At 40.1% G+C, this 15967-nt stretch overlaps 1 protein-coding gene across 1 annotated transcript in view; it reads left to right on the plus strand.

The window, feature by feature from the left end:
- psmd1 (proteasome 26S subunit, non-ATPase 1) overlaps window positions 1–15262 on the plus strand; it is a 30333-nt gene extending 15071 nt beyond the window's left edge. The window contains exons 17-25 of the mRNA XM_061033718.1: window positions 3606–3720; window positions 5783–5899; window positions 7217–7319; window positions 10020–10189; window positions 11733–11825; window positions 12107–12193; window positions 12387–12554; window positions 13824–13990; window positions 15063–15262. Of these exons, the coding sequence (XP_060889701.1) occupies window positions 3606–3720; window positions 5783–5899; window positions 7217–7319; window positions 10020–10189; window positions 11733–11825; window positions 12107–12193; window positions 12387–12554; window positions 13824–13970 (1000 nt within the window). The 3' untranslated portion in view covers window positions 13971–13990; window positions 15063–15262. The remainder of the gene's footprint in view (window positions 1–3605; window positions 3721–5782; window positions 5900–7216; window positions 7320–10019; window positions 10190–11732; window positions 11826–12106; window positions 12194–12386; window positions 12555–13823; window positions 13991–15062) is intronic.
- The last annotated feature ends 705 nt before the right edge of the window (window positions 15263–15967 follow it).

The raw sequence follows: 15967 nt of genomic DNA on the forward strand, positions 1-15967 counted from the left end.
AGAGAACGTCGCTAGAAACGATCGTAATTTCAAGGTTAAATTCAGAGCATTATGTTTTTTTCTTGGATTTCCCTGCCTTAACAAGTCAAAATGTATTCTTCCTCCAGTGTACACTCATTGTTCTGCTTATGATATTTAAAGACTTAGAAATAAGCAATCCCTGGAGTTTACAGTAACCAGATGATGGTGAGTGATTCTTCTCTTCACAAGAAAATGTGAGAAATGCAGCCAGTAATCCGCAACTTGGATTCCTGTATCTATAACTGTCCCAGTAAAGAGAGAAACAAACTTGCTCTTGAATACAATTGGGCAACGAATACTATCGCAAGATACTCTATCCTGTCTTAGCTCCACTTTGTCTTTCTTTAAAAATTGTAGTATCTTTAATCCCAGGACTTTGTGAGAAAATGACCCATGGTAGAATAATCGCAAAAATTGTGTGGCTTACAGTATGCTGACTTCTGACATCAAATGCATGCCACACATGCAAATTTTTTGAATGATACCCATTTCTTGCTGGTTGCAGATTGCAACTTTAGATCTCAGATTTTATAGTTTTGCACATTTTTAAGCTGCTTTGGCAAGTGGTTATAGGTTATATTATGTAATCATGGCATTTGTTAAATTTGAATAATTAAAGAAAACAATTTTATTTCAATGTCCATTTGTTTCCCTTTTGTGTGTGACTGTAACAGACAGGATGCAAACAGATTAGGTCTGCTTACGATGTGAATGTTTTAGTAACTGTTGCAATCACATTTCATGTGTCAAAATACAGCTACAATTGATTTAGTTTATCTGTATTTTTGCTTTCCCTGCTTCTTTCGCTGACCTTTTGATGTGTGTTAAGTTGCAGCTGTATCACTCACATCATAATAAATATGAGGCATGCACATGTGGTTATACAGTACATTAACCATTCTGGTGAAAGGTTTGTGTATTTGGTTCCCTTAGGTAAATAGGGCTGATAAAATCTTACAATGTGTACATATAAAACAAGGGTACAAGTACAGGACCTACACTGTGCACTGTGAAAAGGTTAATTGTCTTTAGGTCATGATAGATGGGTTTTTCATCCAAGAGATGGGCACAAGTCACATATTGCATGTCCAAGTCAAGTCTCAAGTCTTTGACTGCAGTGACAAGTGTTCAAGTCTCTTATGGTTAGAAAAAATAATAATGACAGAAATATATTTTTGAAAAGATCTCTCTCAGGGGCTCATGAGAGAGAGATTCCTGCTCTTATGTTTCACTTAAGTTGTAAAGTTTGAGGTGCAATGTCTCTCTCTGCTAGTTATGAGCCTTCAAGCTTTAAAAAAATGGTTTTGTGCAGATGGTCTTGGCTGCCTCATTATAAAACGCCTTACCCCACAAGGCTCACCTGTTAAGATAAGGGAGTAGCAAGGGAAATTCTAATTTGTTACCAGATTTTATAGTTTTATTTTAAAGAAAGGATAGGGGGTAGAGTCGGTAATCACTGATAGCGAAAGTTGGGAATGACATGCGTGAAGAAGCTTTGAGGACTATTGATAGTACGACTTCATACATTTTGGTAACCGTGCTACCAAGGGACTTTTTCAGGGACTTTTCTTAAAACACTTATTTTAAAACCACCAGACTTTGTCCTGACCCCCCCCCCCCTTTTTTTTTTTTAAACAAATAAAATGTATTTATTAAACAAAATACACATTTTCAGATACAGGCCATGCAATGTCATGCTGCACTGTAAAAGTCGAACCAACTGTCACTTTCTCTACGGCATTCATCACCTTCAAACCCTTCTGCCTGTCTTTCTATCTGTCAGCAAAACATATAGGATTGCAGTGGGATCAGACATATTTTGGCCCGTGAATCAACAGAACAAATGATCACGATGAAGAGCAATCTAGGCATTACAATCAGCCTCTATAGCAACTTCTCAGTCTTGAGTAGTTACTATAGAAGCTGACTTCTTATCCACTCTTTTCTTCATAGTTTTAGTCCCTCTTGTATCTGAAGGCTCTCGGCCATTTCTTCTCCTGCTGCAGTTGTGTCGGACGCTGCGTAGTGAGCAAGCGGCCGTGCAAGACAAAAAGAGAGAAAGTAAAGAAGTTGCTTATACTGTATGTAACATCATGTAGGGGGATTCTTTGAAACATTTGGGTTTTTACGCAGCACCCTTCCTGAATGTGGTGCCCTAGGCACACACCTGTATCCCCTTTGCCTTTAATCCACCCTGACTGTTGAAGCTATTGGTACTGTTTGGCATTCAAAGATATTGTTGTGATTCTTGTGGATTGGTCATATTGGACTCTTAGCTCATTTATTATTCTTTGTCCTCAGATCTGATTTGAGTATGGCATGATTGAATAGACTACCATAGAAAGCCTCAAAAGTTGCACTGTTTAAAAAGAAATGGATGGACTTCATGCTATGCTTTAGCTGCAAAGGCAGTTATTAGAGACTTAATGACCTCAACTCACAAACAAGATGTTGATCAGATGAAGTCAGTTCTACAGATAAAGCCTAAAGATTACATTGTTTCATTGCTTCAGGATCTGATCCACATTAAGGTATGCATTGAAGCGCATCATCTTACCACCAGAATAGACTAAACTATCCCTGTGGGTATAATTGAAAAAGTGATCTAGATCCCCCGAAGATTGGACACAGAAGCTCAGCTCAAATATGGTATTTGGATTATTCAGATAACAAATGGATAATCAAGCGAGGAGAGATTATAATTTTTGAGAACATGCTGCTATATATATTTGTAAAGGACTGAACACAAAACCCAGGGAAGCTTCTGCTCATTAAGACATTGTTTTCTGGGCTTTATTGAGGCTATTTATTGGTTCAAATCAGATGGAGGTTCAGCACAAACCTTTGTAGTTTCTGTAACCCCTCCACAACATAAATTTGGATTATCTTGCATTTATAAACTAGTATCCCATCTACTGTGATTATTGTTGCCTCTTCATATGTTGTTTTCTTGACTGATTCCACAAAACTCTAATTGGGAGACTTTTATAATTGCTTTCCTCATTTATTAAATTCTTTACTCAAAAAGCCTACTCAGGAAGATCAAACCTTTTTGTGAAATTCAGAGGGACCAAGTATGAGTTTACTCCAATCCCATTAGTTTTTTTGCCTTTCTTCCAAGTTATCTGTAAAATGTATAGACAGCTCAAGACTTAACTATTACATATTTCATGTTTTTGTTGAAATCAATTTGGCACTTCAAGACCACTTCAAGTGCCAAATGATTGTTGTCTGTATCTTAGCAACTTCACTCATAACCTTACTCAGTGCTTAAAAGACAATGTTGTTTTGGACAGTTTTTTCTAATTTCTCTATGTCATGTGAAACCTAAGCATTTGCAATATTGCAATCTTGACCCAAAGCTTTGTCTTAAATGGTTTGGCTAAGATATTTAATTCCCCCTGTTATCCAACAGCACCAATGAGAGAAACTGCCTAAGGACTTAACAAATGTCCGAAATAAGACGAAGCCCTGCATTTCATACTCATGCTGTTATAACCCGTCTTCCCTTTCTTTTCTTTGGTCATGTTTTTACTCTGTCTAATGAATACATTTCTTATCTCCTTCACTTTGTGTCTCTTCAGGACCCCTGAGCAGTGTCCCAGTGTGGTGTCTCTTCTGTCAGAGAGCTACAATCCTCATGTGCGTTGTGGGGCTGCCATGGCGCTAGGCATCTGCTGTGCTGGGTCAGGCAACAAGGTGAGTACCTCCCCTTTATCATAAGGTACAGTTACGTTACCTAGCCCATTTGTCTTGCGCTTTAAAGCTCATGTTAATCGTTTTCCGACAAAACAGTGTCTCATAATCCAAAAACAATCTATTAATACCTTTAACTCTGTTCAACAAGCCATGTATAAACCAACCACATAAATAGGTTTAGACTTTTCTGTAATAATCCTAGTTCCAAAATGAAAATATATATATTTTGTATGCATTTTACTAGTTGTATGCACAACAGCAGACTTCTGTTGGAATCATTAGTATAATGAATATTCCTCCTGGTTGTGTACAATAAGGCTTAGCTAATACGTTGCAGTTAGATTAAAGATCTCTTAGTGTAATAGTTGTCAGCACCGTAGGGCTCATACATTTTTGTAATTTTCTTGAGAGATTAGCTTAAAAAAAGGTCCAAATGAGGAGACAGTCACCTTTCCATACCCTGTCATCCCAGTTAGCTTCATTGGAGTCTGTATGCAGCTGATCAGGTCTCAGGTGGTGAAGCCCAATCAGAGTCTTTCATTGCATCCTGAGCCTTGAAGTTCAAAAGTGACTGTTTTAATGAGATAAGGCCGAGGTATGCAACGGAGCTCCAAAACTCTCACTGCTTGTTTTTTACCATGACCAAACTTTCAAACCCATTAGGTCCTTAGTCAGAGTAATGTTGTTGTGGCAAGATAAGTGGGTCACCTATTTATTCAGTGCATTCCTTTCCCATCATCCATAAACTCTGGGCTTTGCATATTTTAACTGGATGGATGAACTTGATAGTACTTATTATTTTCAACATAAAAACAAGAGAGGAAAGCTGTATTATTGGCCCATTCTTTCTGTTTTATGCTGATTAAAATGGGTGTGCATAAATGCAGGGAAAAATGTTAAGAATCAAATGGGACTGAAAATATATTTACCAAATATCAGTGAGATAAATAGATACCAAGAACCATTCAGAATAGCATCAGTTGGTACAGTTTTTTTACATTTGTTTGAACATGAAAATTATGCGGTGGTAACACGGTTTCTACACTGTTCCAGTTTGTTTTCACAAGCTTTTTGGCTGGCACCGCTATGGTGCTGAATTGAAGCCGATTTAAACTTCATCTCATGCTGAGTTATAAGTCTGAAGGAAAACAACTGAACATGGATTAAGAGGATCTTAAGCAGCTGCATTATGTGTCGACCTGCACTGCTGATTGGGCCTGACAGTAAATACTCTCAATTAAACTCCCCGACAGCCAATCAGGAACAGGATGTGGTTGGCTGGTGTTGGCTTTACACTCTGACTTCTCTTCCCAGTACACGGTTGTCTCAGCCAGCTGGGCTGAGAGCACTGATGAAACATGGTTTATTTTACCTCCACTGTCATCATCCTAGTTTGTTTGTCTTTCCCTGGCGGGACTGACGCCTCCCTCTGAGTCTCCTGGTGTGGTTTACGGCCATTACTGCTCAGCTGAGAACAGAGGAGAGAGCAGAATACAAGGAGGAAACAGTGGCTCCTCCCTTACTCCTTACATTCACATCATTTGCTTCATGGGAGGAAACTGGCAGGGCTTGTCATAACTGTTAGGCAGTTGTCCCGGGCAACCAGATATGGATGACACTAATGTCATTAATTTGTGTGGTCTGGTTGCGTCTGTTGATAATCTGTCTTCCTGTTGTTCTTCAAATGAAAATACCCTTGTTGAACTGATCAGCACTGTTGCAAATAGAAAATGTAAAACGTGTTTGAGGTGAAAAATCGAAATAGCAGACCCACGCTTACTTTGATCTTGTGCCAAAACAACAAACTTCCTAACTACAAAAACTTACTTTAAAGGAGTTAAAAGCAGTCCTTTACCCTTTATCCTTTATACCAGACAAAACTTTTTGTGCTCCAAATCAATAAAACACTACATTATTCATTTTCTCCTAATTTGGCTGGGAACGTGTCAGTAGTTGATTGTTTACCAGCAAAACAGGGTTAATCCATGTAAATAACCGTTGGAGAAAGCATAACTTTAAGCAACAATTCCTTTTTTGTTTTGGCTTGCCTTTCCCTCTTCAGGAGGCCATCAATTTGCTGGAGCCTATGACCAACGACCCAGTCAATTATGTGAGACAGGGCGCCCTCATCGCCTCTGCCCTCATCATGATCCAGCAGACTGAAGTCACCTGTCCCAAGGTAAGTGCAATATCCCTTTATTTCTCTCTTAGCAGCCTTTTTGGCCTCTTCTAGAGGTTTAGGACAGAACAGAAAATGTTGTTGTTTCATTTTTTTATTTTAAAAAAAATAAAAAGCAGTTTGTAAAAATGTATGAAGCCAAAGAGGTGCTGCTTAGTTTTTTTGTCTAAGTGGCAAGTTGACTGTCTGTAGAATAACACCTCAGTGACTCTTAAAATCATGCTTAATACCACTGAGACCAGTGCTTTGAGCGAGTTAGGCGTGAAAGAAAGAAAAAGGGGACAAGGCAAAGACTTGACCAAAACAAAAGGCACCAGACCTGTAAATGCAGGGGGAAAGCCATCTGTCACAGAAGACTGGAGTGGGAAAAGTCCAGGCATGCACTCATACCAGCCTCAGAGCCCCTCTTGCTTTCTCATCTTTTCTCAAGGTTAAGCTTTGCCAGACACGTTTTCAGACTCCTCATCTGCTCAGCAACACTTCGTAAAGCTCAAATCGGTATGCTAGATTGTGCAAGAGGCTGTTTTTTTTTTGTTTTTTTTTTACAAATACTGGAATGTGAGGTGGCATGACATCCATGTCTGTTTATTTCAAAGCAGCAGACCTCTTCACTTTGAAATATGCCTCACAGCTGAAGACAGACATCTGAGGCCTCTAGTTTTATGGTGGTAAATTGGGCCAATAACTACCCAGCAATGTTTATTCAAAGTTTAACATTTGCTGGTAGTGTTTCCACTCACGCAACATCATCATCGGGGGGGGGGGGGTGACAATGCTAGTGTGGCTATATGTTTTTGCGCCAACAGGGTGCAAGTTTGAAAACATGCATTACTGCCAGCTTAGATCACATCTGTAAGTTTCCTGAAGATGAAGAAGTCTCTGACAAAGACGGAGGAGAAAAGATGCCACCATACACCCTCTCTGCAGTATTTAAAAGCCAGAAGAGATGCTTACTAATACAATTCACATAATGGAGTCACAATGAAAAATACTACTACGCACTTAAAGATGTTTGATTCAGCTGAGCTCCCCAGAGTTGAGCTTTACACCCAGTTATTTTATTTTGATTGACATTTTGCTGGTTTGCAAACATGAAACTTTTTCTTTTGGAATGCATGTTTAAATGCACAGGTACAAGGCTGTTAAGGACAGGACTTATTTTAAAATAGAGAACCATTGTTGTAAATCATGTTCATGTTAAAGTTTACATTTTCACATCATTTTGGATAAAATTTTCATGTAAAATGTAAATGAAAAAACAGGGGGTTGCTGGAATATACTGGACTTTAACACTTTTATCTATACCCACTGTTTTAGGTGAACCAGTTCAGGCAGCTTTATTCAAAGGTGATAAATGACAAGCACGATGATGTTATGGCAAAGTTTGGCGCCATCCTTGCCCAGGGAATTCTTGATGCAGGTGAGTCCCCAAACATGATGTCACTAAATGTAATTATTAGTTTGATTACTCGCTAACTGGTTTACTCTTACGTTGAAAGACAACAGCTTGATCTCCTCAGTAGGCAAAAGTCTGTCACCAAGTCAAAGGAGTTCAATCTGGTACGCGGTCCTGCCTGCCTGCGATCATTTAGCCCTCAGGAGCGAAGCAATAATACAGAAATTATGAAAAATGTTAACTGCCATAACTGTGTTGTGGGTTTGTGCGATTGTGTCTTAATTAGAGTTCCTCAAAGCTCTAGCAAATACAATATCCCTCTTTGGTTGACCACCCGTGCATTGTGTCTCTGGAACAGATCATGCTAAGGTACATTAGCAGATGTTGTTACCTCACCTCTGCTCTGCTCGGGGGCCATATGGCCTGTCGGTCTCCCCCTAGTGATTGCTGTTTGTCCGATAATCTCTGTGTTTGTGTGTCTGCGCTAATGTTTGTGGATACAAGCATGCTGCGTGTTTTTGTATGTGTGTGAGGTCCTTAAGACCTGCACATCATCACGTAGAGAGCTAGACACACACACACCCATTTTCATCATATATTTACACAAACTCTAAATGCAGGTATGACATGAAACCAGTTTTCATGCACTAATATAAAAACCCTGTGTGTTTAACCAGAGAGAAACCAGCTCTGTTTACACTCCTGTCTAAATACACTACCGGGTGTGGCAACTTACACAAAGTGGAGTGTTTGCATCACTTCAATGTGTGTTAATCATGGAATTATAAAATGGCCTCCTGAAGAACTATTTAATATTTTTTCTGTTATGATTAGGTTAACCATGTTGATGACAGACAGAACCGTAATCATTTATCAAATCAGGTGTTAAAGCTGTAATTAACTTAGCAAAGATGCTAAGATGACTCTGCGTGAGACCATCCAGACGAATCCTTGCCCACGATGCGATTTTGCAATCAGGAAGCCCCGCCCACACCCCACCCCCTCCCTCGCTCTGAACTCTGGCTATCAGTTACAAATGTTTTCGGGACAGTTCTGTGTGCAGCGTACAGTTTGAAACATTCAGGCAGGACAGCTGCCGCTGCTGTTTGAATGTCAGCGATGTTAATGCTCTCACATTGTGAACGTTTTCCTCGTTCTTCTAGACTGAGCATTTTTGAGGTGCACAGGTAATTGTATTTAATTTGACGGGCGGAAGCAATTAGGGCTCATTACACAGGAAATATCCGTCTCTGTTGCTGGTTCTCTCACACTCTCTCCATCTTATCCGTACATGCTCAGGCTGCATTTAACAGACTTTCCCCTCAATAATTCATATCATACATTAATTAGCACTGATTAGCTGTCCCTCGCTCTCATCATGTAATAAAACATGCCCTATCTAGATACTTGTATTCAGTCATTTTGTCTTTTCAAAAAGACACAGCAAGCAGGTTTATGTTTGTCCTTTCATCACAGCATTGAGCAATCACTCCTCTTCCCCAGCCAACTCCTTCCAATGAAAATTTGCATGCCAAACTTGGCAAAAACAGCAGGCCTGGGGGAACCCCTCTGTCAAGTGCTCTCAACCTTTTGTCAAGTTTTAAAGAGACCCATAAGTACAGATGCTGAGAGCGAAACTTGTGACTCATTCTGGCGAATGTTCAATCAGTGGGGCTGGAATGGTTTCAACACTGGTTCAGATGTCACGATAAGACCCCGTTATTAAATCATCAGTGAAAAACAATGATTTTAACTGGTATTGTCTCAGTTTTTAGATGGAAGGGCTACTCCCTGGTAACATACCTTTGTTCAAAGGAAAGTTTTCTATTCAGTCCTGTAAAAATGTTAGAGTGGTCCTGTTTGTCTCGTATCTGTTCTTCCTCCCCCTCCCTCTGTCTTCCCTTCTGCCAACACCCTTTACCGTTTGTCCCAGAAATTTTTTAATTTTTTTTGTACTCCTACAAGAAGCAACCCTGTCCCCTGTTCATCACCTTCTTTTCAAAGCAAATTGATGAGCAAATTGATCAAATGAGATGACAAACCAGGAACAGAAGCTTAAAATGGCACCGGGTGGCCTGGCGGTTATGTCGTGGGCCCCATGTGCGAATCTGACCTCGGCCCTTTGCTGCATGTCATCCCATACTCTTTTGTCAAAATATGTTTCTGTCTTCTCTTCAGCTGTCCTATCCAATAAAAGAAAAAATGGCCCAAATGTATTTATTTTTTTTAAATGGAAGAGTTTTCTTAGTTTGTTTATTAGGTACACATGAACCTGAGGGTGAATAAGTTACATCAGTTGTGTTGCTCACATCTCATGATAAGGAATAAGGTTTAGTTTTAATTTTAAATGCAGGATGCTGTAGACAATGCATTCCTGGGTTTAGCTGACACACCGTTTTGTCCCTGTAATATAAATCTTTCCTGGTATCAAAGATCAGATAAGTTGAAGCCAAAAGACGACATTTGAAGGGTGGCGACCATCCTGGTCTGTGCCCTAATTAACCTCCAACTCCTGTATCTAACAATTCTTATGCCAAGTTGACCTGCGTTTTTAAATCTGTTCAGTATGATACACACACACACACTCTACACCCAACATAACACACGCACAAATACACTGAAAACACCAAACAAAGACCTAACTTAATCACAGAATAATTTGTTTTGAAGGTCTTGTGACTATTTTTAAAACCCTCTGAACCTTTTATGTCCTCTGTTGTCCAGGTGGACGTAATGTGACCATCTCTCTGCAGTCTAGGACCGGTCACACACACATGCCCTCGATGGTTGGCCTGCTGGTCTTCACCCAGTTCTGGTTCTGGTTCCCCCTCTCACACTTCTTGTCACTGGCCTTTACACCAACTGCCATAATTGGTCTCAACAAGGACCTCAAGGTACTAACAAGGCTATAGACTAGTGTGTGTGTGTTTGTGTGTGTATGTGAGATTAAGACCACATAACAAGACCCCTTTTTCAACACCAGGTAAGAGAAAGGAATAAAATAAGGGATTCTTTCCAGCAAAAAAAAAGTCATAAAATGCTGGATTTCTTGTTAATGTTTGGTATCAAATGTAATTTAATATTGCATTCTGTGATGAGTACCCAGCAAAGATAAACCTTTTTAATCATGCTTATTTTTAGCACCAAAGACAGTTTTCTAGAATATACCTAATGAGTGCATTTCTAAGAATATAATATTGTGTCTTGAAATCTGTACACCCGAGTTTCTAACATTTAAAAAGCCGTGATACAAATGAAAGTGTGGCAGCTACATTTGTCACTCTGAAAATCCCTGGCTTCTTTTCAGTTGACACCATCCAAAAGAGGCCCTCCTGACTTTGTGCCTTTTCTGGCCTAATGCCACTCGCACACTGAAGCCAAGGGATCACTGTGACATATTAGGGTCTTAAACAGACTTTAGATGGACAGTAATTTTTCATTGTAACCCACCTTAACACTTCTGCTGTGCACCCCCTGTTCAACAATACTCTGGAGAAATGACAGAAGGAGATGGGGACAGCAGGGTTTAACAGACTTTGTGCTGCTCTCAGAGCTTGTCAGCACCTGTTAGCACCTTTTCTTTTCATTTAAGCACCAAAAATATCCTCCTCTTTTACCAGTTGTTGATTTTTAGCAAGCAAACTTTTAGGTATGTTTCTAACAGAATACAGATTTCACTTCACAGCTCCTCTTTCTGCTTCCACTCTGCAGTTAATGGACTGAATTATGAGGTGATAAAAAAAAAATGAAGTCCCCCCCCGTCACATTTTGTGCTCCTCTCTGATCGTAGGGACTGTTTTGTCCCTTGGTTTCAGAACACTGTTAAGGTGCGAAAGCTCACACTAAACAGGAGGTTTAGGCTGCTGCGCTGACTGGAGATCTTCTTTTATGCATGTCAGAGTAATCATGACGGAGCACTTTCTCATTTATATGTGAAGCAAAGAGGTGTTGGGAAAAGCGCTTCCCTTTTTTGTGTCACCAGTTCTACATAAATGTAAACTTTAAAACGAACCAAGCTGTACAGCATTTTCAGTGGCCGCTCTCTTTGCTGCACTTGTCTTAAGTTTAGTGTGCACCTGAAGGAAGGTCTGTCTGCCATATCAACATTTCACTTGTGTGCATGCTGTTGATGATACTGGCAGGACTGGAATAGTTTCAATGAATTTCAAGTAAACTCCACAAGGAAAACTCTGAGCACCTGCTCAGATAACACAGAACTGGGTGTGAAAGAGGTGTACAGCTGTTTTGTTGATACATTCAGTTTCATATTCAGTGGAAATGACTGGCAGAGAGAAGCAGAATCTAAAATCAGTTTTTACGATATAAAGGTGTTTTAAAGAGACGGTACCTTAAGCATGGCTTAAGAGATCTGTTCCTTCTGAGGTAGATCAGAACAAGGTGAAAATCTGTTAAAACTCCTCTTGTCTCTCTGTTCAGATGCCGAAGGTGCAGTACAGATCCAACTGTAAGCCCTCCACCTTCGCCTACCCACCCGCTCTGGAGGTCCCCAAAGAGAAAGAGAAGGAGAAGGTGAGAGCTGAGGGGCCGAGGCACCACAATACATCAGCTTCATTAGCATTGCTATTCCTCTTTCTTTCACTTCTTTTCTTCTATACTTTTAGTTGGGAAAGTTCACCTCTCTCCATATAAACTTGTGAATAATGTGAGCCCTTCCTATCAGACTTACAATTATATATTTATGATGTTGTCATCTCCGGCCTTTTTTCTCTCAGTAGCCTTGTATTTGTATTCGAAGCCTTGTTTGTAGATAGATTTTATCTTACTATGTCCTCTCTATCTCTACATTTTAGGTATCCACGGCTGTTCTGTCCATCACAGCCAAAGCCAAGAAGAAGGAGAAGGAGAAGAAGGAAAAGGAGGAGGAGAAGATGGAAGTGGTGTGTTGGAAATGCTAATCTTTTCCTCCCTCATTATAAATAATGATAATCTTATTTTATTCCATTGACTGTTATCAGCACTTATGTTATTAAAACAGCACATGCACACGAGATGAAGCACTGAATCACAACAGAAAAGAACACACCAAAAGATTTCTGACCTGATGTAGAAAATGCTTCCTCTCTGTCACAGGAAGTCCAGGAGGGAGAGAAGGAGAAAAAGGACGAAGAGAAGGAGAAAGAGAAGAAGAAAGAAGCAGAGCCAAACTTCCAGCTCCTTGAGAACCCGGCCAGAGTGATGCCCGCTCAGCTCAAAGTCCTCAACATGCCAGAGACTTGCCGCTACCAGCCCTTCAAACCGGTAACAACAGCGTTACATTACCAGACCACTTTACTATAGCAGTGTGATAATCTGATTCTAGCATAATAGTGACATATTCCTAACTTTAGACTATACTCATCATCTTAACATGCTCTAAAACTCCATTTAATAATGTAAAAGAAAAGTATCTTTGAAAAGTGTTTTTTACTTTATAAGAAATCATTCTTTATATGTGAATTATTTGAACCTGCTGGTTAATTTTGGCCTCTCTGGAACGTCTCCAAGCTCAGAAACTCCTCTCTTCAAGTCTATAAACAGACTGCCGGCTGCCCTGCCGTAAATGTTGACAGTGTTCCGCAGTAAACTGCAGGACGATGTGCAGTCACCCAATAAGCGCTCACCTCAGTCCTGTAGAGAGGAAATACTCTATGATTTTAAGTCTAGCAGGCTAAGGTTGGAGTACTGCAGTGTACAACATATAGCATACAGTGACAATATGGTGTCTGTGTCTCTAAACGTGTTAGGATACTTTCCTTTTAAGAGTTTGTTTTAACCTTCAAAGATGAGTTTAGGAAGTGAAAAGGTTTTATAGACTCCTCTTGGAATCCGTTTTATAGAAAGCTTATTGTGTGAAAGAACTGAATCATTTCTCAGACTTTTCTTTATTTGTCCACTTTTTTTTTCTTTAGTCTTTGTTCCATGAAACTGTATTGAAATGTTGAATAGGATGTGGATTGTGCATCAACATTAATATTTCTTGAAGGTTTATTTAGCTTCGTATTTTTCTTAATTGTAGGTTATTGACTGAATGATTTGACTCTAGAAGCATTTAGAGTTTTGTTGGATGTACCCCAAAGTTACTCAAGACAAACTAATCCGCACACAATGCATGAAAACCTGAAGTACAGTCAGGTTATCGGGGGTCCCAACAAAAACATTTGCCCTTTTGGGGCTTTCTCTGGCCCTTGGTATAGAAAATGTTCGTTAGAAAAAGGACTGGAGAATTTTGGGTTTAGAAAATTTCCAGTTCTACCTTCTTATTGTACTGACATGTTTGCTTTCTGCTCGGTCATTCAGCCAGTCTGAGTGAACTCAGCAGTCGATGTAACTGCTGACTTCACCTTCTTTCCAGCTGTTACATAAGCATCAAGTTTCTTGTCACATTTAAGAGAGAGATATAAATAAATACAGTGCAGTGTGTCCCTTTGACTTCAAGCAAGGACACTTAAAACATAAATACCTGCAGTACATCAGCAGTTCTGTTCTAATGAGAGTCTCCCTTCCCCCCCCCCCCCTTTCTGTCATCAGCTCCACACTGGTGGCATCATCATCATGAAGGACACCAGTGAGGAGGAGGAGGAGCTGGTGGAGCCCGTCTCAGCCCACGGCCCCAAAATCGAGGAGGAAGAGCAGGAACCAGAGCCCCCTGAGCCCTTTGAGTACATTGATGAGTAGAACTTCTTCTCAGAGCAAAGGTATACCAACAGAGATCACGTCTCAGCCTAGTGATTCTTTCTAAGAAAATACGGCAGCTGTTTTGTTCTAACAGAGTTAACCAGAGCTGCCACTTTTCTCACTATATACATTCTTTCATCAGAAGATTTTCTGACTGCTCACAATTTAAAAGTACACTTCAGGTGACATATCTTAGATTGTTCTCTGGTTTTAATAAAATCCAACAGGCTGTCAGAGTGTAGTGGAAATAACGTGGGATTACTGATAACACACAATGCAGGTCTGTTCTGCTGATTCCAAGCATAACCCAGTTCCACTCGTCACTGACATAAAGGAATTTAAACTGAGCTGCCGTCTCAGTGGGCAAACCCTCTCACTACACTTGAAGTTGAAGCAGGTTCTTTACGGTTCCTGGCTGCTTATTGTGTTTGTGTTGGATTGACTGCAGCCTCCCTCCCATGATGCTGTTTGTGATGAGAGCAATGAGGTGTCAATGACCAAATTAGGCCCTTGTGCACACTCTGTCATGTCTTTATGAGGTTCAAGTGCTGTGTGACAGATTAAACACTGCAGAGATCTTTGTCAGGCTAACCCCATGGCCAAGGTCTGAGTGTAAAAAAACAACTCCGAGTCCATGCAGAGGGTCACTGTTCCCATCAAGGAAAAGTGTTCATAAGCCACATTGTCTATTGCATATTTGTTCTCTTGTCCCTAAGCCCTTCACTAACTCCCCAAAAACCTAAGTTACACCTGTGTGGACGTGCAGGGACTTCAAAAGCCCAATCGACCGTTTCTGAATCCCACCTCTATTTGATTTGTGCTCCAATAACAGCTGAGCAATTGGCAGAACCTTTGTGCCTTTATGTGTCATATATTGCAAACAAGTCATAACGGGGGATAAATAATCTGCATTGATTTGGCAACATAGAGGTGCACAGTAGGTCATTAGATTCTGCCAGCTACAGGAACCTCTCTTAATTGAGAATCCTTGATAACCAGAAGTTTTCTTATTCTCTTATATGTATTAACTTGTTTTGGGGGGAAGGTTTGGCTTATTAAAATTAAATCTAAATATTTTTATTCTCTTCTCAGGCATCACAAGAAGTGAGATTTCAGCATGTTGGTCCAGCATCTCCCCCCTCGGTGCATCCATCTACCCGACCACCTCCCTGCTTCTATTCCTCTTTTACACGTTTATTTCCTGTCTGGCTCCTCGTTTGTCAGGCGAGGAACGTTTCACATTCTTAAACTGTATAATTTCTGTCCGTACAATAAAACTGATATATAATGAAGACTGGAGACTGAGTGTGTTTATTTGAGTGGATATTTCACCAGGCCAGGCGGGCATTGAGGGAGTATCTCTAATCCCATACATTCAGACAGGTTTACATTTCTAGCACTCAGCAGCTGCAGCCACAGTCTGCTCTGTAGTCTGTGTCTGTACAGTGTACCGAGTCCACTGTATACACACTTCTCTGAGTAGGGGGGAGGGACTCTAAGCCATAAAATGACTTTGTTGGTGTGTGGCGGGTCAAGAGTCAAGAAAACTGTAATTATATGTGCTGAAGTTGTACCGAGCAGCTTCTCTGATCAATTTTTCTATTTTGTGTTTACTTTAACTTCAGATGGTTCAGTGACTGTTAAGAGGCTTTCTGTCCACCAAGATAAACTTTAGTTTCTGTAGTTCTTGTTCTGAAATGACAATGATATCATTTGTTTCTCTGGCTTTTTAAGAACAAAACTTTATCAACACTTCTGAAAACATTTCAAAACTTTGAATTAACCGAAACTGGCCTTAAAGCATTATCTTTACAAGACTTTCTGGGGTCTCTGATTAAAACACTTCTGTGGGGTAAAAGTCTTATCAAACCATCAATGTTTAAACCCAGACTTTTAGTGAGCAGTGAAGCCTTCTATCTTTTACTAAAATATGCATGCAGGGCAGAGAATGATGGGAGAATTTTTTTCTGAGAAATGGCCCAAAAGTGACGATGTGT

Source organism: Labrus mixtus, chromosome 3 (genome assembly GCF_963584025.1).
Source record: "Labrus mixtus chromosome 3, fLabMix1.1, whole genome shotgun sequence".
Lineage (NCBI taxonomy): Eukaryota > Metazoa > Chordata > Actinopteri > Labriformes > Labridae > Labrus > Labrus mixtus.